This window comes from Triticum dicoccoides, chromosome 7A, assembly GCF_002162155.2.
Source record: "Triticum dicoccoides isolate Atlit2015 ecotype Zavitan chromosome 7A, WEW_v2.0, whole genome shotgun sequence".
NCBI lineage: Eukaryota > Viridiplantae > Streptophyta > Magnoliopsida > Poales > Poaceae > Triticum > Triticum dicoccoides.
In genome coordinates, this window is record NC_041392.1 from 58,407,294 (window position 1) to 58,428,496 (window position 21,203).

Sequence of the window (21,203 nt, forward strand, 5' to 3'; positions counted from 1 at the left end):
GACAAAACCTTCCAGTTGTATCACATACAACCTTTCCTCAAGAAAATCGTCGAGGAAACAATGTTTTGACATCCTATCTGCAAGATTTCACAAATAATGCAGTAATCTCTAATATAATTCCAACAGACTCTTAGCATCGCTATGAGTGAGAAAGTCTCATCGTAGTCAACTCCTTGAACTTGTCGGAAAACATCTTAACGACAAGTTAAGCTTTCTTAATGGTGATACTTACCATCATTGTCCGTCTTCCTTTTAAAATCCATATGTACCTATCAGCCTTACGACCATCAAGTAGTTCTTCCAAAGTCTACACTTTGTTTTCATATATGGATCCTCTCGGATTATATGGCCTCGAGCCATTTTGGAATCCAGGCCCACCATCGCTTCTCCATAGCTCGTAGGTTCATTGTTGTCTAGCAACATGACTTCCAAGACAGGATTACATACCATTCTGAAGTTGTACGCATCCTTGTCATCCCACGAGGTTTGGTAGTGACTTGATCTGAAGTTTCATGATCACTATCATAAGCTTCCACTTCAATTGGTGTAGGTGCCGCAGGAACAACTCCCTGTGCCCTGCCACACACTAGTTGAAGAGACGGTTCAATAAACTCATCAAGTCTCCACCATCCTCCCACTCAATTCTTTCGAGAGAAACTTTTCCTCGGAAAAGGACCCGATTCTAGAAACAATCCCTTATTGCTTTCGGATCTGAGACAGGAGGTACACCCAACTGTTTTGGGTGTCCTATGAAGATGCATTTATCCGCTTTGGGTTCGAGCTTGTCAGCCTGAAACTTTTCACATAAGCGTCGCAGCCCCAAACCTTTTAACAAATGACAGCTTAGGTTTCTCTAAACCATAGTTCATATGGTGTCATCTCATCGGAATTACGTGGTGCCCTATTTAAAGTGAATGTGGTTGTCTCTAATGCCTAACCCATAAACTATCGTGGTAATTCGATAAGAGACATCATGGTATGCATCATATTCAATAGGGTGCAGTTATGATGTTTGGACACACCATCATACTATGGTGTTTCAGGCTGTATTAGTTGTGAAATAATTTCCACAATGTCTTAATTCTGTGCCAAACTCGTAATTCAGATATTCATCTCTATGATCATATCATAGATATTTTATCCTCTTGTCACGACGATCTCTCACCTTCACCCTGAAATTACTTGAACCTTTCAATAATTCAGACTCGTGATTCATCAAGTAAATATACTCAACATCTACTCAAATCATCTGTGAAGTAAGAACATAACGATATCCACTACACGCCTCAGCACTCATTGGACTGCACACATCAAAATGTATTACTTCCAACAAGTTGCTTTCTAGTTCCATTTTACTGAAAACGAGGCTTTCAGTCATCTTGCCCATGTGGTATGATTTGCATGTCTCAAGTGATTCAAAATCAAGTGAGTCTAAATGGTCCATTTGCATGGAGTTTCTTCATGCATATACACCAATAGACATGGTTCGCATGTCTCAAACTTTTCAAAAACGAGTGAGCCCAAAGATCCATCAGCATGGAGCTTCTTCATGCGTTTTATACCGATATGACTTACGTGGCAGTGCCACAAGTAGGTGGTACTATCATTACTAACTTATATCTTTTGGCATGAACATGTGTATCACTACGATCGAGATTCAATAAACCATTCATTTTAGGTGCAAGACCATTGAAGGTATTATTCAAATAAACAGAGTAACCATTATTCTCCTTAAATGAATAATCGTATTGCGATAGACATAATCCAATCATGTCTATGCTCAATGCAAACACTAATGTCGATGGTAGAGGGAGAGTGCGATGCTTGATCACATCAAGCTTTGGAAAAACTTCCAACACATATCGCCAGCTCACCTTTAGCTAGTCTCCGTTTACTCCGCAGCCTTTTATTTCGAGTTTACTAACACTTAGCAACCGAACCGGTATCCAATACCATGGTGCTACTAGGAGTACTAGTAAAGTACACATTAACACAATGTATATCCAATATACTTCTATCGACCTTGCCAGCCTTCTCATCTACCAAGTATCTAGGGTAATTCTACTCCAGTGGCTGTTCCCCTTATTACAGAAGCACTTAGTCTCAGGTTTGGGTTCAACCTTGGGTTTCTTCACTAAAGCAGCAGCTGAATTTGCCGTTTCATGAAGTATCCCTTCTTGCCCTTGCCCTTCTTGAAACTAGTGGTTTAACCATCAACAATTGATGCTCCTTCTTGATTTCTACTTTTGTGGTGTCAAACATCGCGAATATCTCAAGGATCATCATATATGTCCCTGATATATTATAGTTCATCACGAAGCTCTAGCAGCTTGGTGGTAATGAGTTCGGAGAAACATCACTATCTCATCTGGAAGATCAACTCCCACTTGATTCAAATGATTGTTGTACTCAGACAATCTGAGCACAAGCTCAACAATTGAGCTTTTCTCCCTTAGTTTGCAGGCTAAGAAAATCGTCGGAGGTCTTATACCTCTTGACGTGGGCACGAGCCTGAAATCCCAATTTCAGCCCTCGAAACATCTCATATGTTTCGCGACATTTCAAAACGTCTTCGGTGCCTCAACTCTAAACCGTTTAGTTGAACTATCACATAGTTATCAAAATGTGTATGTCAGATGTTCGCAACATCCACAGACGACGTTCGAGGTTCAGCACACTGAGCGGTGCATTAAGGACACAAGCCTTCTATGAAGCAATGAGGACAATCCTCAGTTTACGGACCTAGTCCGCATAATTGCTACTATCAACTTTCAACTAAATTTTCTCCAGGAACATATCTAAACAGTAGAACTGAAGCGCGAGCCACGACATAATTTGCGAAGACCTTTTGACTATGTTCAGGATAATTAAGTTCATCTTATGAACTCCCACTCAGATAGACATCCCTCTAGTCATCTAAGTGATTACATGATCCGAGTCAACTAGGCCGTGTCCGATCATCACGTGAGACGGACTAGTCAACATTGGTGAACATCTTCATGTTGATCGTATCTTCTATACGACTCATGTTCGACCTTTCGGTCTTCTGTGTTCCGAGGCCATGTCTGTACATGCTAGGCTCGTCAAGTCAACCTAAGTGTTTGCATGTGTAAATCTGTCTTACACCCGTTGTATGTGAACGTTGGAATCTATCACACCCGATCATCACGTGGTGCTTCGAAACAACGAACTGTCACAACGGTGCACAGTTAGGGGGAACACTTTCTTGAAATTATTATGAGGGATCATCTTATTTACTACCGTCATTCTAAGTAAACAAGATGCAAAAACATGATAAACATCACATGCAATCAAATAATAGTGACATGATATGGCCAATATCATATAGCTCCTTTGATCTCCATCTTGGGGCTCCATGATCATCTTGTTACCGGCATGACACCATGATCTCCATCATCATGATCTCCATCATCGTGTCTCCATGAAGTTGCTCGCCAACTATTACTTCTACTACTATGGCTAACACGTTTAGCAATAAAGTAAAGTAATTTACATGGCGTTTCTCAATGACACGCAGGTCATACAAAAAAATAAAGACAACTCCTATGGCTCCTGCCGGTTGTCATACTCATCGACATGCAAGTCGTGATTCCTATTACAAGAACATGATCTCATACATCACATATATATCATTCATCACATCCTTTGGACATATCACATCACAAAACACTTGCTGCAAAAACAAGTTAGACGTCCTCTAATTGTTGTTGCAAGTTTTTACGTGGCTGCTATAGGTTTCTAGCAAGAACGTTTCTTACCTACGCCAAAACCACAACATGAATTGCCAATTTCTATTTACCCTTCATAAGGACCCTGTTCATCGAATCCGATCCAACTAAAGTGGGAGAGACAGACACCCGCCAGCCACCTTATGCAACTAGTGCATGTCAGTCGGTGGAACCGGTCTCACGTAAGCGTACGTGTAAGGTTGGTCCGGGCCGCTTCATCCCACGATGCCGCCGAATCAAGATAAGACTAGTAAAGGCAAGATAATTGACAATATCGATGCCCAAAACTACTTTGTGTTCTACTCGTGCATAGTAACTATGCATAGAACTAGCTCATGATGCCACTGTTGGGGAACGTAGCAGAAATTCAAAATTTTCTACGCATCACCAAGATCAATCTATGGAGTAATCTAGCAACGAGGGGAAGGAGAGTACATCTACATACCCTTGTAGATCGCTAAGCGGAAGCGTTCAAGTGAACGGGGTTGATGGAGTCGTACTCGTCGTGATCCAAATCACCGATGATCCTAGTGCCGAACGGACGGCACCTCCGTGTTCAACACACGTACAACCCGGTGACGTCTCCTACGCCTTGATCCAGCAAGGGGAGAAGGAGAGGTTGGGGAAGACTCCATCCAGCAGCAGCACGACGGCGTGGTGGTGGTGAAGGAGCGCGGGACTCCAGCAGGGCTTCGCCAAGCACTACGAGAGACGAGGAGGGAGAGGGGTAGGGCTGCGCCAACAGGGAGAGCAAATCACATGTGTTGGGCATCCCCAAACCTCAAGTATATATAGGGGAAGGGGAGGGGCTGCGCCTCCACCTAGGGTTCCCTCCCTAGGGGTGGCGGCAGCCCCCAGATCCCATCTGGGAGGCGGCCAAGGGGGAGAGAGAGGGGGGCGCACCTAGGGTGGGCCTTAGGGCCCATCTGCGCCTAGGGTTTGCCCCCTCTCCTCTTGAGGACGCCTTGGGCCTTGGTGGGAGGCGCCCCAGCCCACATAGGGGCTGGTCCCTTCCCACTATTGGCCCATGTAGGCCTCCGGGGCTGGTGGCCCCACCTGGTGGACCCTCGGACCCCTCTGGTGGTCCCGGTACACTACCGGTGATGCCCGGAACACTTCCGATGGCCAAAACCATACTTCCTATATATCAATCTTTACCTCCGGACCATTTCGGAACTCCTCGTGACGTCCGGGATCTCATCCGGGATTCCGAACAACATTCGGTAATCGCATACATACTTTCCCTATAACCCTAGCGTCATTGAACCTTAAGTGTGTAGACCCTACGGGTTCGGGAAACATGCAGACATGACCGAGACACCTCTCCGGTCAATAACCAACAGCGGTATCTGGATACCCATGTTGGCTCCCACATGCTCCACGATGATCTCATCGGATGAACCACGATGTCAAGGACTTAATCAATCCCGTATACAATTCCCTTTGTCTAGCGGTACCATACTTGCCCGAGATTCGATCGTCGGTATCCCGATACCTTGTTCAATCTCGTTACCGGCAAGTCTCTTTACTCATTCCGTAACACATCATCCCGTGATCAACTCCTTGATCACATTGTGCACATTATGATGATGTCCTACCGAGTGGGCCCAGAGATACCTCTCCGTTTACACGGAGTGACAAATCCCAGTCTCGATTCGTGCCAACCCAACAGACACTTTCGGAGATACCTGTAGTGTACCTTTATAGCCACCCAGTTACATTGTGACGTTTGGCACACCCAAAGCACTCCTACGGTATCCGGGAGTTGCACAATCTCATGGTCTAAGGAAATGATACTTGACATTAGAAAAGCTTTAGCATACGAACTACATGATCTTGTGCTAGGCTTAGGATTGGGTCTTGTCCATCACATCATTCTCCTAATGATGTGATCCCGTTATCAACGACATCCAATGTCCATGTTCAGGAAACCGTAACCATCTATTGATTAACGAGCTAGTCAACTAGAGGCTTACTAGGGACATGGTGTTGTCTATGTATCCACACATGTATCTGAGTTTCCTATCAATACAATTCTAGCATGGATAATAAACGATTATCATGAACAAGGAAATATAATAATAATCAATTTATTATTGCCTCTAGGGCATATTTCCAACAGTCTCCCACTTGCACTAGAGTCAATAATCTAGTTCACATCGATATGTGATTAACACTCAAGGTCACATCCCCATGTGACTAACACCCAAAGAGTTTACTAGAGTCAATAATCTAGTTCACATTAACCATGTGATTAACACTCGATGAGTTCTGGGTTTGATCATGTTATGCTTGTGAGAGAGGTTATAGTCAACGGGTCTGAACCTTTCAGATCCGTGTGTGCTTTACAAATCTCTATGTCATCTCCTAGATGCAGCTACCACGTTCTATTTGGAGCTATTCCAAATAACTGTTCTACTTGGAGCTATTCTAAATTGTTGCTCCATTATACGTATCCGGTATCTCTACTCAGAGCTATCCGGATAGGTGTTAAGCTTGCATCGACGTAACCCTTTACGACGAACTCTTTTACCACCTCCATAATTGAGAAAATTCCTTAGTCCACTAGTTACTAAGGATAACTTTGACCGCTGTCCTGTGATCCATTCTTGGATCACTCTTGTACCCCTTGACTGACTCATGGTAAAGCACACTTCAGGTGCGGTACACAGCATAGCATACTGTAGAGCCTATGTCTTAAGCATAGGGGACGACCTTCGTTCCTTTCTCTCTATTCTGCCATGGTCGAGCTTTAAGTCTTAACTTCATACCTTACAACTCAGGCAAGAACTCCTTCTTTGACTGATCCATCTTGAACACCTTCAAGATCACGTCAAGGCATGTGCTCACGTCAAGATCACGTCGGTATACCGATACCTTGTTCAATCTCGTTACCGGCAAGTCTCTTTACTCGTTCCGTAACACATCATCCCGTGATCAACCCCTTGGTCACATTGTGCACATTATGATGATGTCCTACCGAGTGGGCCCAGAGATACCTCTCCGTTTACACGGAGTGACAAAATCCCAATCTCGATTCGTGCCAACCCAACAGACACTTTCAGAGATACCCGTAGTGTACCTTTATAGCCACCCAGTTACGTTGTGACGTTTGGCACACCCAAAGCACTCCTACGGTATCCGGGAGTTGCACAATCTCATGGTCTAAGGAAATGATACTTGACATTAGAAAAGCTTTAGCATACGAACTACATGATCTTGTGCTAGGCTTAGGATTGGGTCTTGTCCATCACATCATTCTCCTAATGATGTGATCCTGTTATCAACGACATCCAATGTCCATGGTCAGGAAACCGTAACCATCTATTGATCAACGAGCTAGTCAACTAGAGGCTTACTAGGGACATGGTGTTGTCTATGTATCCACACATGTATCTGAGTTTCCTATCAATACAATTCTAGCATGGATAATAAACGATTATCATGAACAAGGAAATATAATAATAATCAATTTATTATTGCCTCTAGGGCATATTTCCAACACGGGGCAGGTGGCCCCACCCGGTGGGCCCCCGGGACCCTTCCGGTGGTCCCGGTACAATACCGATGACCCCGAAACTTGTCCCGATGGCCGAAACAGGACTTCCTATATATAAATCTTTACCTCCGGACCATTCCGGAACTCCTCGTGACGTCCGGGATCTCATCCGGGACTCCGAACAACATTCGGTAACCACATACAAACTTCCTTTATAACCCTAGCGTCATCGAACCTTAAGTGTGTAGACCCTACGGGTTCGGGAGACATGTAGTCATGACCGAGATGTTCTCCGGTCAATAACCAACAGCGGGATCTGGATACCCATGTTGGCTCCCACATGTTCCACGATGATCTCATCGGATGAACCACGATGTCAAGGACTCAATCAATCCCGTATACAATTCCCTTTGTCTAGCGGTATGGTACTTGCCCGAGATTCGATCGTCGGTATACCGATACCTTGTTCAATCTCGTTACCGGCAAGTCTCTTTACTCGTTCCGTAAAACATCATCCCGTGATCAACCCCTTGGTCACATTGTGCACATTATGATGATGTCCTACCGAGTGGGCCCAGAGATACCTCTCCGTTTACACGGAGTGACAAAATCCCAATCTCGATTCGCGCCAACCCAACAGACACTTTCAGAGATACCCGTAGTGTACCTTTATAGCCACCCAGTTACGTTGTGACGTTTGGCACACCCAAAGCACTCCTACGGTATCCGGGAGTTGCACAATCTCATGGTCTAAGGAAATGATACTTGACATTAGAAAAGCTTTAGCATACGAACTACATGATCTTGTGCTAGGCTTAGGATTGGGTCTTGTCCATCACATCATTCTCCTAATGATGTGATCCCGTTATCAACGACATCCAATGTCCATGGTCAGGAAACCGTAACCATCTATTGATCAACGAGCTAGTCAACTAGAGGCTTACTAGGGACATGGTGTTGTCTATGTATCCACACATGTATCTGAGTTTCCTATCAATACAATTCTAGCATGGATAATAAACGATTATCATGAACAAGGAAATATAATAATAACCAATTTATTATTGCCTCTAGGGCATATTTCCAACAAGTGTCTCATCTTGGGGGGGCATCCGCAGACCAGACAAGCTTCCACAACGGTCGGTCACCATTAGGGTTAGAGCTCGACGCACCCGGACTGATCGAGATGATCTGTTATTGAAGACATTGCAAAGTGGTAGGCACTCTTGACAGTAAACTACCCCGATCTGTCCCAAGGCCACGATACAAAGTCCTCCTGTTGGCGCGGGGAAGTGTGGATCATCAGTATTGCATCTACATCAGCCTAGCAGAAGAACTGTTGTAGCAAGTTTAACTTCCAGTTGCCGCAATCATCAAGAAAATCCTGGACTCTATTGAGGCGGCAATTGCCTCTTGGCAAGATAGGAGTAAATGGGGGACCCCTAGGGATCCACGGGTCCCTCCACGTTCTGATGCTAGCCCCATTGCCCACTCGCCAGAGTATTCCTTTCTTCACCAATTCTGGTCCATGCTCAATGCCCTTCCACACCGCCGAGGAGTTCGACGGAAAAACTGTATCCACCAAGTTCCCGTTAGGGTAATACTTGGCTCGGAGTAGTCGGGCACATAACGATTCTGGATTAGTGAGAAGCCTCCAGGCTTGTTTAGCCAGAAGAGCCTGATTGTAAGCGCGCATATTCCTAAAACCAACGCCTCCTTGAGATTTAGGGAGAGTCAAACGCTCCCAAGCAACCCATGCCATCTTTTTCTTTCCGTTTTCCACCCCCACCAGTATTGCCTCATCATCTTTGTTAACTCATCACAAACCGACATGGGAAGTTTGAATATACTCATAACATAAACTGGGATGGCTTGGGCCACCGCTTTTATAAGCACCTCCTTACTTGCAAAAGACGAGTATCGTTCACTCCAATTCACCAAGCACTTACTCAATCTAGACTGCAGAGATTCAAAACGTCCCTTATGCATGCGCCCCTCTAGAACCGGGAGGCCCAAATACTTTGGTTCAAACTCCTATTGAGTAACATTCAGAATTTGTTTCACTTCCACCACAACTTGATTTGGACAATTGTCAGCAAACAGGATGGAGCACTTTGAGGGATTGATAATTTGACCCGTAGCTGAAGCATAAGTACTCAAAACATCCTTGACAATCATCGCCAAATCCGTAGTAGCACGGAAGAACAGAAGGGAATCGTCTGCAAACAATAAGTGTGATATAGCAGGGGCTCTCCTACTAATTTTGATAGCCTCAAGTCCTCTATCTTGGACTGCCTCATGTAATAAGGAAGACAAGGAGTCAGCCACAAAGAGGAATAGGAAGGGTGATATGGGGTCACCTTGACGTAAACCACACGAAGGAGAGAACTGCTCCAGTAGCCGGCCATTAAACTTGACAGAATACTTGACCGATCTGACACACTCCATTACTAGATCAACCCACCGTGGGGCGAAGCCCCACTTCAAAAGAGCACGCTCCAGGTAGTCCCAATCAACACGGTCATAAGCCTTCGACAGGTCCAGCTTATACGCACAAAAATCATTATTTCCTGAAGAAGTTTGGATATGGTGGATACACTCAAAAGCAATCATCGAATTATCTGAGATTAAGCGTCCCGGGATGAACACGCTTTGATTTTCTGAAATGAGATCCACAAGGCACGGTCTGAGCCTATTCACCATACATTTTGAGACTATCTTGTAAATCACATTGCACAGAGAAATAGGACGGAAATCCTTCAACGTCACCGGGTGTTGAACTTTGGGGATCAGTACAATACACATATCATTGACCCCTTCTGGCATATGGCCTGTGACAAAAAATAGTCGAACCGCGGCTATGATTTCCTCTTTCAAGCAACCCCAGTTCCTCTGATAAAACCGAGACGGGAACCCATCCGGACCCGGCGCCTTTAAGGATCCGATTTGGAACAAAGCATCAGATATTTCATCATCATAAAAAGGCACGAGGAGACGGTCATTCATCTCATTCGTAACCCTCGGCACAAGAACATCTAGAACAACATCCGGAGTTACAGTAGGATCTTTCGTATATACCTCCTTGAAGTACGAGGCGGCCATACGCTCCATCTCCGAGGGGGAGTTACACCACGAGCCGTCACGTTTCATTAGCCTCCTTATGTTATTCCTCCTAGCACGCCAAACTGCCTGCCGGTGAAAGTAGTTTGTATTGCAGTCCCCCTCCTTCAACCAAACAATACGACTCCTTTGCAGCCACATCATCTCCTCACGGTAAAGTAGCTCATCCAACTTTTCCATTTTTTGTTTGATCAAGAGACGGTCCGAATTGTTTAGCTGTAAGTTTTCCAGTTCCTTCCGAAGATCCTCAATTTGTTTCACCACTTGGCCAAAATTTTCTTTACTCCACTTGCAAAGATCAGCCATAACAGACTTCAGGGATGTAGCCACGTTCCCCAAGTCGCCCACAGGCCGAGACCGATCCCATGCCTTTGAAATTATCTCTGGCAGTTTTTTATCACGTTCCCACATGATCTCATATTTAGGCAACCCCTTCCGGCGGCGATCTTCAGTATCATCTAGGCAAAGTATAATGGGACAATGGTCCGACCGAGGGGAAACCAGGTGCTGCCCCCTCGAGAACGGAAACAACTCCCTCCAATCATCAGACGCACATGCTTGATCTAACCGAACTCGAACGTTGCCCTGTCCAAGCTGGCCGTTATCATATGTATATGGAGCTCCTGAGAACCCCAAGTCAATCAATTCGCACACAAAGAGAGTGTCTCTAAACGCCTCCATCTGGCTCTCTCCTCTACTGGTTCTCGAGAAGTGTTCATGTTGCCAAAGAGCTTCATTAAAATCACCACAAACAACCCAAGGTAGGTCTGAGACCCCTTTCAATCTGACTAGGTGATCCCACATGCGCTGCCGATGTTCCACACGTGGTTCCCCATAGACAAAGGTGGACCTCCAAGTTTTCCTGGAACCTTGATCCTCAACATTCACATCGATGTATCTTTTACAGGAATCCAGCACTGTCACCCAGAGGGATTCATCCCAAAACAGCTCTAGTCCACCGCCTCGACCCTCACAATCCACCCCGCAGAATCCTTTGAGACCTAATTTCCACTTCATTCTTTCAACTTTAACACTTGTTTGTCTTGTTTCAGCGAGAAAGACCAAGCTTGGGGAATGGGCTTTTACAAGAGCCCCAACTTCACGAACTGTCCGGCGGTTCCCCGCCCCCGGTAGTTCCAAAAGAGGTGACTCATTGGGACTGGCGGCGCTCCTCCTGGGAGCCCGCCGAAATTTTCTCTGAGTTTGAGGTCTCACCATCTCGTTTTGCATGTTTACTATCGGAACTATTAGTAGGCGATTCCGGTTCACCATCATCTTTCCCGTCTGTAAGCAACAGTACTTCCTTGTGCGCAGCAGAGGGTGTAGTTGTCCCAAGTGTTTCTGTACCTCCATCCATGTTGAGGCGCTTACGAGAAGATCTATCCAATTCCATATCACGAGACAAGGAAGTTTTTATAGGGCTAGATGCCGTATCCTTCAGCTCTCCATCCATCCTGACTTCTCCCTTGCCTACAGCAGACTTAGGAACCGGTGGTTCAGTGTACATCTTCTTCTCTCCCCTCCTTGCTTCCCAGTCCGAGCGAGCTTGTGCCGGGGGGTCAGCATAGAGGTAATCACCAAACTTGAGATCCTTCTCAGCAAACACACCATTACCACACTCCTTATGCCCATGGCCAATGATACCACACGCGCTACAGAATCTTGCCAGCTTTTCATATCTTACTGCATAAACCTTACGTGCTTCTCCCTTGACAATGCTCACAAATTTGGTGAGCGGCTTCCTGATGTCATGTTTCACTCTGACCCGGACGTAATCCCCTCTGGAGTTACCATTAAGCCTGGTTTCAAGGACCTCACCCGCAGAACGGAGCAACTTGACAATCAGATCATGTCTGCAATACCCATCTGGTAGCTTATGGATCTGGAGCCAGATAGGCATGTAATCTATTGGCACCTCTTCAGTGTTTGTGAACCCATCATATGGCACTAACAGAACCGCCATGTTGCGGAACAGCCACGGTCCTTGTCCCATGATGCGATCCCAATCACCAAGACAATAAACTTGAACCACAAACAGATTAGGGCCAATTGGCCGGAAGCGAACCAACTGGGAACAATTCCACGCCGCCCGCATGTCTTTGTAGAAGGCCGATTGGCTGAAATTTTTCATGGTCTGAACCCTAGCTAGGGCAACCCAACGAATCTCCTCCAGCAGCTCTGGAGCTTCCTCTTCAACTACAACGTCATCAAACTCCTCCTCATGGAGATCCAACTTGTCGAAGAAGTCACCGAGATCATCATCTCTCCCTTGGGACCCGAGGTTCGTTGAAAACGCATCTGATGTCGCCGCCATGGTGCCTCTTAGTATGTAGTTATTGTCTAAATTTTGAGGACATGTTTTGATCGATGAATATACGATTTTAACCAAAAGTCACTTCACTACCATGTGCCCGAAAAACAAACTTGAAGAAGAAGCTCCGCCATCTGTGCGAGCGCTCCACTTGTGAGGACTAAAAAATCGGAACTACACTACTAACCGGAGCAGAGGCACTGGGATTCCCCTTCCCGCCACCAACCACCAGCAACAGGCCGAGGAGAGGTGAATCCACGGACTCGTTGATGAAGTCTGGAGGGAAGAGTTTACCGTAGCCCTCTAGGATTAAGAAAGGAAACCAAGAGAACTAACATTGTGCTTATTTTGGCAAGTGGTGTTGTGGCGAATGGTCGATGGACTCCCTACCATAGTTTTGGATAACCTGCGTGCCCTGCCTTTTGGTGTGTGGATTCCCGTGGCCTCCCCTGCCTCGTCCACCAACACATTTCGGCACTCCAAGTCCGAGCGAGTGAGCAGAGCAGAGCACCCACCGTTTGGATCCCAAAACCGTGCGTGGCCGACACCTTTTTGCTCGCTATAAATACATGGCTAGCTCCTCGTCCCGGAAGCATCAAGCAACAGCCAGCCAGCCAGCCCATCTCATCTCATCTCGCTCCATCGCACTCTTTCTACTGAGCTGTATCTGTCGAAGAAGATCACGGCGAAGATTGTTGGATCCAGACCCTGAAACACAACTCGATCAGGTGGAAAATTGGTGGAAATCCCTCTCTGTAATCTCCAGCAGAGTCCCTGACGAACAAGTTCAGAGAACAGAAGAAAACAGAAAACGGGAGACAGTAGTTTGCGGCGCCTCAACCTCGCGTCCTTTTCGCTTCTATCCTTTTATTCCTTAGTAACAAACTGGAAGCCCACGATCCGTTATACCCGCGCCATCCCACGGCCAGTTCGTGGTCATCACTCTACCGATTACAGAGGAGAAGATAACTGAATAAAACTAACACCTGAAGCTATTAAGCCGCAGCACGAACAGAGCGCACTTCTGGCTATTATTCAGCATATTCAGAAAACTGAAAAAACATCTACGTGCTACTTCCAGTACACCGAGATTACTTCTAACATTTTACCCCCTTAAACTTGGTGCACTGGCTTCAAATCCTGCATGCCAATGTTCTTCTTCATTTCCTGAAAGAGAGACTTTGGGACAGGTTTAGTCAGGATGTCTGCATGCTGTTCTTCAGACCACAGAAAATACACAAAAAATGGACAAAAGAAGAAAGGGCCACGTCCCCAAACGACGACATAAATGGACCCATGTGAAAAGAAACACGAGAACAAACTGACACAAAATAAAACGGGACAATAGGGCGCGGGAGAAAAAATAACGAGCTGACACAGGTGAGACATCACTACATCTCATCTAAATGATATTTAGCAAATCCGCAAGAAAAGAAAATCTAGTTACACTATCCTCTGGCTACACACGGCCAATCAAAATAAACAAAAAATAAGGAATAAAAAGACATGTGGCCTTCCATAAAATGTTGCAACCCAAAAAATTTACCCAATACATAAAAAATAGAAATGCCCCACTAAAAAAAGCCATATTGGGCCTCACTGCTTCACAGGAGACAGACAAATAACAGGACACAATGACAGCGAGCACCACGACTCAGAAGCACATATAGCTAACAACATATGAGTTATACGAGACATTGTTAACTCTCCTCAAGATGAGACCTAGCAAAAGCAATCCGAAACGAAAACACCCAGATCGCGCATTGCAAACGCCCGAACAAAAGACGCTCATCGCGATAGAGTACACATGCGACAAAACAACCCATGATTAAAATTTGCACGACATTTAAAGCAAACAGATGACGTAGTGAAAAGGTTCAAGAATTTAAAATAACTAAATAAAGTAAATAATAAATAAATGAGAAAACAGAAAATATAAATAAAAGAACAGAAATCAGGAATTTAAAATAGTTCATAATTTGAAACAAATGATGAAATAATAAAGAGACAAAATAAAAGGAACGAAGCTGCAACATATAGAAACACGAAAAGACAACAGCCCATGAGAAGACGTGAGAAGAAAAACAGCCCATAGAGCCTGGCGTACGTTTTTTTTAACACAGTACAGACGCAAGTGCTCATATAAACGCGCATACACTCATCCCTATGAACGCACACACGCACACCCTACCCCTATGAGTACCTCCGAGAGACTGAGCCGGCATATCATCTTGAGATTTTACGAAGTCACCGTAGGCGCCTCGAAGTCGACAGAAACGTCTCCTCCCACTGAAAGCGTATCGCCGGAATTCCTGAAATAAATCCAGGATAAATGCGAGTATCAGGATTTGAACCCTGGTGGGTTGAGGATACCACTGTCCACCTAACCATCTTAACCAGAGGTTGGTTCGCCTGGCGTAGGTATTTTTGACCACCGAGGGACATACCGTGAAGCGAAGGACAAGAACGAGCGGGAGCTGCCTAGGTAGATTTTTTTTACGGGAGCTGAACACGAATCGTGATGCTTTTCATCGAACGGCTTAAAAGTTGGATGTGAGACAATAATTCACATTTAAATGTGAAATAGCAAATCTGGTAATTAAAATATATTTTTGACCAACCAAAACATGCGGAACATATCCGGACAGTTGGGATATATTTTGCTGCACGAAGTGGCCGTAGACTAGGCTGGCAAACGAGTAATAAGTTCATCAAGCCCGCAAAAAAAAGGCTGTGCATCGAACTATGTCAAAAACAAAGTTTACCATCAAACCGACAAGTGGGCCCCAGACCAGCAAATCCATGGAGAAATGCCCTACGCTTTGTGTATAGAATCAGACGGAGAAGGGCTAGTCCGGCGGGGACACAGTGATGCCGCCGGTTTCGCCCCTGGGAGGGCCCCTCAAAATCTAGGGGTTGTTTAGTTGGAGACTCAAATTGCCACACCTAAGGTTAATCACTAGCCACAAGTGTGGCTTGCCATAATGTGTGGCAAAATCAGATTGTTTGGTTGGTAGTCATGCCTTAGGTTAGGTGTGGCAGATTTTGTGTCGTGTGTATTTGGATTGCTTCCACACATGTTTGGCAAAAAAACTGTGGCTTATGTTTGGTTTTCTGCCACATCTGGTTAGAATCACCTTAGTGCTAGAGCGGTGAGATTATGCCATTTTTGTTACAAACCAATCAGATTACAACATGCTCTAGTAAATGTAAGAAGATTTTGTCACATTACTAATAGCCACAAAAAATAACATGGATCATTTTCCGTTAAATACCATCTGTGCAAAATAAGTCACAACCACAATTTAGTATCAAGATACAAAATAAGATAGATGCATGCAAGTTCCAGCCATCATTCATAAAGTCATGAAGTAACAGTCCTAACCATAGCACAAGTTCCAGCCACCTTACATTAAAGTGTTTCGCTACACATCAACAGATCAATAGGTGTAGCACAAGTTCAACTCCCAAAAGCAGCGAGCAGACACATCACAATCTCCTAAATACCAAAAGTTGCCATCTTCTAAACATCACACGTGAGCAACTAGCAAACCACACAGGTTGCTATCTCCTAAACATCATCTTTGTCAAAGAACTTCCAAACCCAAGTTTCAAAAGTTTTGTCACTTGCACAACATAACCAACCACGCAAACCTTCATTGTTCTTGCTAGACAAGTGCATACCAATAGTAATTCTTTGATCCATGGTAATTGGGAGTACCTCCAACCTGTGCCATAAACTAGCATATGGGTCAATAACTTGGGGCATTTGAGGAGCAGGGGCAGCAAGAGATTGCTGGGGTGACTTCAATGTAGAGTTGATTTCTTCAGCGGACTCCGCGAAAGACTCTTGATTTTTTGTCGCTTCTTACTAGGCGACCTGCTACCTCTTGGGCGCTTCGTACCAACTCGGCTAGTGCTAGATGAGGAATTATCAGCACGTACATGAACTGGAGGTCTTTTAGGACCATATGTTGTTGGCGAAGTGTCAGAATCCTCCTCAAGAGGGCCCTCATATAGTCATATTATGGATAGCAATTAAGGTCATACAACCCTTCATCATTATCCGAGTCATGAGAATCAATTGTGCATGTATGCTGGTCCATGGCCAAAGAACCATCAGCACTAGTGCCTGTGAATAGCTCTTGCATCTCGTAGATGCAAGAGAGGCAAAACCAAGCAGCTGCTAGACTAGGAAATCCTGCAGATCACAGAAGAAGGCTGCTATTTTTCTCTTGAAAAAACAAGAACGCCCAGATCTGCATGTTTGAGATGAATAGTAGGTGATGAGATAGAGGAGATGGCGGAGATTACTATTGCGGTGGTGAGGATTTTTACCAGGGAAGAGAAGGTCGATTGTAGCGGCGAGCTCCTCCTCAGTTGGATCGGTCAGGAGAGAGAAGGGCTCTCATCCATGGCGGTCAAGATTGTGTGAAGCAGAGTTTCGGGGGAGGAAACAGGGAAGCGGCGACTTTATTAATCAGGCCCGCGGGGATTTTCACGGCTTCTTTGGCGCGCCGCGGCGAGTATGGCGGGCAAATCGAGCGCCACACATTTGCCGAATTTTTCTGCGGCAAAGGCCCTGTGGCGCTGTGGCGAGCCTAACCTTGATGGAGAACCAAACGCCTGCCTACGAAGTCGTGGCACGCCTCACCTTAGGCGTGGCGAGCTGAGGCTCTGAACCAAACAGCCTCCTAATCTTCCCGCGGACCGACGCGCCGACGACAACGAGTGAAACCGGCGGCGCTTGTGATCAAATCAGCACCGTTGTGCCTAACTTTAGATCGACCGAGATCTCCTTTTTCTTGCTAGCTAGCTTTGGCACGCAAAAAAGGACGAGGGAGGACCGGAGGATACCTCCAACAAACAACATCAAATCCTGTGGTCTGTGGATTTCCAACCATAGTTTTGGATAACCTGCCGCTCCCGGAAAGAAAGCGTGCAGTGGCACCCCCTGCCTTTCCCACCAACTCAGTTCACCACTCCAATCCAAGTCCAAACGAGTCAGCAGAGTACCCACGGTTTGCACCCAAAACCGTGCGTGGCCGCCACCTTTTTGCTCCCTATAAATACATGGCTAGCTCCTCGTCCTCGAAGCATCAAGCAACAGCCAGCCAGCCAGCCCATCTCTTCTCACTCGATCATCGCACTCTTTGTGCTGAGCCGTTTCTGTACAGGATCACGGCGAAGATGTCGACGACGGCAACCGTCACCCGCGCCCACCTTGAGAACAAGCTCGCCCTCGCCAAACGCTGCTCCAGAGGTACGTAGGAATCAGGATCCACTTCTTCAGAGTTCAGTTCAGTTCAGCCAAGTTGTGTGCTGATAGTCTGACACTAGCAATGCATTTCTCTTTTTAAAATCTTCCCCAGAGGCGACGCTCGCCGGAGCCAAGGCGGCGGCCGTCGCCACGGTCGCGTCTGCGGTGCCAACGGTGAGCTCATCCGTCCAACGGTAGTTGCTGATTTTCATGCACGTTGGACTCTGATTTTCGTGACTGTTATACTCATGCAGCTGGCGAGCGTGCGGATGCTGCCGTGGGCCAAGGCGAACCTGAACCCCACCGGCCAGGCGCTCATCGTCTGCACCGTCGCCGGGATGGCCTACTTCATCGCCGCCGACAAGGCCATCCTCTCGCTGGCGAGGAGGCACTCGTACGAGAGCGCCCCCGACCACCTCAAGGGCACCTCCTTCCATGGTGGTGCCGCCGCAGCTCGTCCCCGTCCGCCGGCATTCTTCAGGCCTTGAGCTAGTATTATCCTGCTTGTGCCGTTGCGCGTATTCTAGAAAAAATGTATGCATCATTGTCAGTGTCCCAAGAAACCGCTGCCGCATGAATATCTGACGCCGAAATGTATGTATATCCGTGTACTGAATGAAACAGAGGGCTCGATCCTGGTTTCATATATGCTGTGTACGACAGACTTCAGAAGTTCAGATATCGACGAAGAAGATGGGATCATATAATATAAGCTGTGTATTCCCATCCATTGCAGCTTATGCGACTGCTGAAACTTGATCTTGATTAACATTCCTACCTCGATCCCAAACTGCAGAGGCCGCCATGGCGGGAGCCAAGGCCGCGGTCGTCGCCACCGTCGCTGCCGCAGTCTCCATAGTTTTTTTTTTAAGATCCAGCAAATTGCTGACTTCAATTAGATTAAGCAGAAAACAGCAGAAAAACAACATGAAAAGGATCCGAAGATCAAAGAGAAAAGAAAAACGGCAATCCTATTGGCCGCCGAACAACACTACCCTTACAAGACGGAACGACATCCACTCACAGCAGGACAACGCAGCTCCGACTCCGGCGGAGAACTACAAAAAGCAAAGAAATGTTGGCGTCACGTAAGATCACCGAACGGACCACTTGTCGCTCGTCATTGTACACCACCGGTGCCCCGCACCGCAGCTTCGACTTCACATCAACAAGCAGCCGAGGTAGTCTCAAGGACACGCCGGAGAAGAGCCGACTACCACGACCAATGCCACGCCTCCGACAATGCTCACCACCGTTATCGTTGCCACAGAAGCCAAACCGCCCCATTGCCGGACGGACACGACTGAGAAGCACAAACAACCTCCCCCACCTATCATTGGTCCCTCTGGCCGGTAAGGAGCTCCTGGAACGATGCCCCAAGAGGTGCGATGCACGTCGCCGTCATCGTCCGGTTCTAGGGGATCAAGGGTTTCCCTCGAGCATCCTTGCGTAGTGGAGCGAGCAGGAACGCCTCAGCGACGCCTTCAAAAAGGAAACGGCACCCGCAGGCGTCGCAGTCGCTTGCCCCAGCCCAAGGGCCGGCAGCAAAGTCTTCACCCGGCGCTGCACCTCCAACCACCAAACCCGAGCCAGACCATCACCATAGACACACGGCCGGAGGCCGCCGGCCCCACGCGCCCAACGTCCGCCGCAACCACCTTCAAAACTGGACGCCGGGGCCCAGGTCTTCATCGCTGCCGCCGGTCCACGCCAGATAGAGCCGCCGGCCCCATGCACCCGACGGTCGTCACGGCCTCCTCGCAGAACAGGACACCGAGGCCCGATCTGCTTCGCACCTCCATGGAGCCCAACTAGCCGACGGCCGCCGGTGCACAGAGCCGTCTACAGCCCACGCGGCGCCGAGAAGCTGGCTCCCACCTGACCCATCTCCTCTGCCGCAGCATCGAGCAAGAGCCCGTCCGATGGCAGCCCTCTTCAGATCCAGCAGGGGCTCGCTCGCGACCCGCGCGACCACCACATGCCCCAGACCGCAGCCATCCCCGCCTCGCCGCTCCATTAGTATATCTCACGGTGCGCCATTACTAACAATTTTTTTTTATTTTTTTAGAATTTTTTTCATTTTTTTTCAATTTTTTTTGTTTTTTTCTTAATCCCGAGTCAATCTTAATCTTATGTCAAATCGCACTCTATGGTCAAACTTCCCGAAAGGTCACCCATCGTCACACTACTCCAGCCCGAGCACGCTTAACTTTGCAGTTCTATCCAACCCCAGCACCAGCTCACTTCACCAGCACTTGTTGATACATATATCATATCAATCCTATTAAACCTTATTGATGTCTAGGACTTTGTTCATGTTCATGAGTGTGATGAAATTTTGAAAAAATATTTCAAACTTCCGGTCATATTACGTATCATATTTTGAAAAAAATTCCAAAAATTTTTTGAAACCAATTTTTTTCTGTTACTAGTGGCGCACCTAGCAAATGGTGCGCCACTAGTAAGTTTGAATTTTCTTTCATTTCCCCCCTCTAGATCTTAAAAGCCCCGTATCTTTCGTTCTGTTAGGGTTTGGGGGATTTTGAAGATGTTGAAAGGGGTTCCCCAGTTCAATTCGTATGTAACTTTTCGAGTAGATGATTTTTTATATAAAAAACTTTTTAATCTGAGTTCGTATGCAAAAGTTATGCCCATTTTACTAATTTCAAAGAGATTTTGCAAATAAAGTCGAAATTCATATTTGTAAATTTTCCCAACAACTAGACCACATATCACATGGGAAAATTATTTTCTTTTTTTACATTTCCAGCATTTTCTTTTATTTTTTAAAAAACTGAAAAGACGGTCCATGGGGGGGTGCATTTAGCACCAGGGTTACTAATGGCGCACCTGATGTGTGGTGCGCCATTAGTAATTTTGAAAAAAAAAATTGTTAGTAATGGCGCAACAGTGGATGATGACCCACAAGTATAGGGGTTCTATCGTAGTCCTTTCGATAAGTAAGAGTGTCGACCCCAATAAGGAGCAGAAGGAAATGATAAGCGGTTTCCAGCAAGGTATTCTCTGCAAGTACTGAAATAAGTGGTAACAGATAGTTTTGTGATAGGATAATTTGTAAAGAGCAACAAGTAACAAAAGTAAATAAAGTGCAGTAAGGTGGCCCTATCCTTTTTGTAGCAAAGGACAAGTCTGGACAAACTCTTATATGATGTAAAGCGCTCTCGAGGACACATGGGAATATCGTCGAGCTAGTTTTCATCACGTTCATATGAATCGCGTTCGGTACTGTGATAATTTGATATG

At 46.3% G+C, this 21,203-nt stretch overlaps 1 protein-coding gene across 1 annotated transcript; it reads left to right on the top strand.

Moving 5' to 3' along the window:
- Positions 1-17,783: 17,783 nt before the first annotated feature.
- Positions 17,784-18,648, top strand: LOC119331192 (early nodulin-93-like). The gene is made up of 3 exons (XM_037604365.1): positions 17,784-17,942; positions 18,052-18,113; positions 18,194-18,648. Exons 1-3 carry the CDS (start codon positions 17,870-17,872, stop codon positions 18,425-18,427), a joined length of 369 nt encoding a protein of 122 aa, XP_037460262.1. The 5' UTR covers positions 17,784-17,869; the 3' UTR covers positions 18,428-18,648.
- The last annotated feature ends 2,555 nt before the right edge of the window (positions 18,649-21,203 follow it).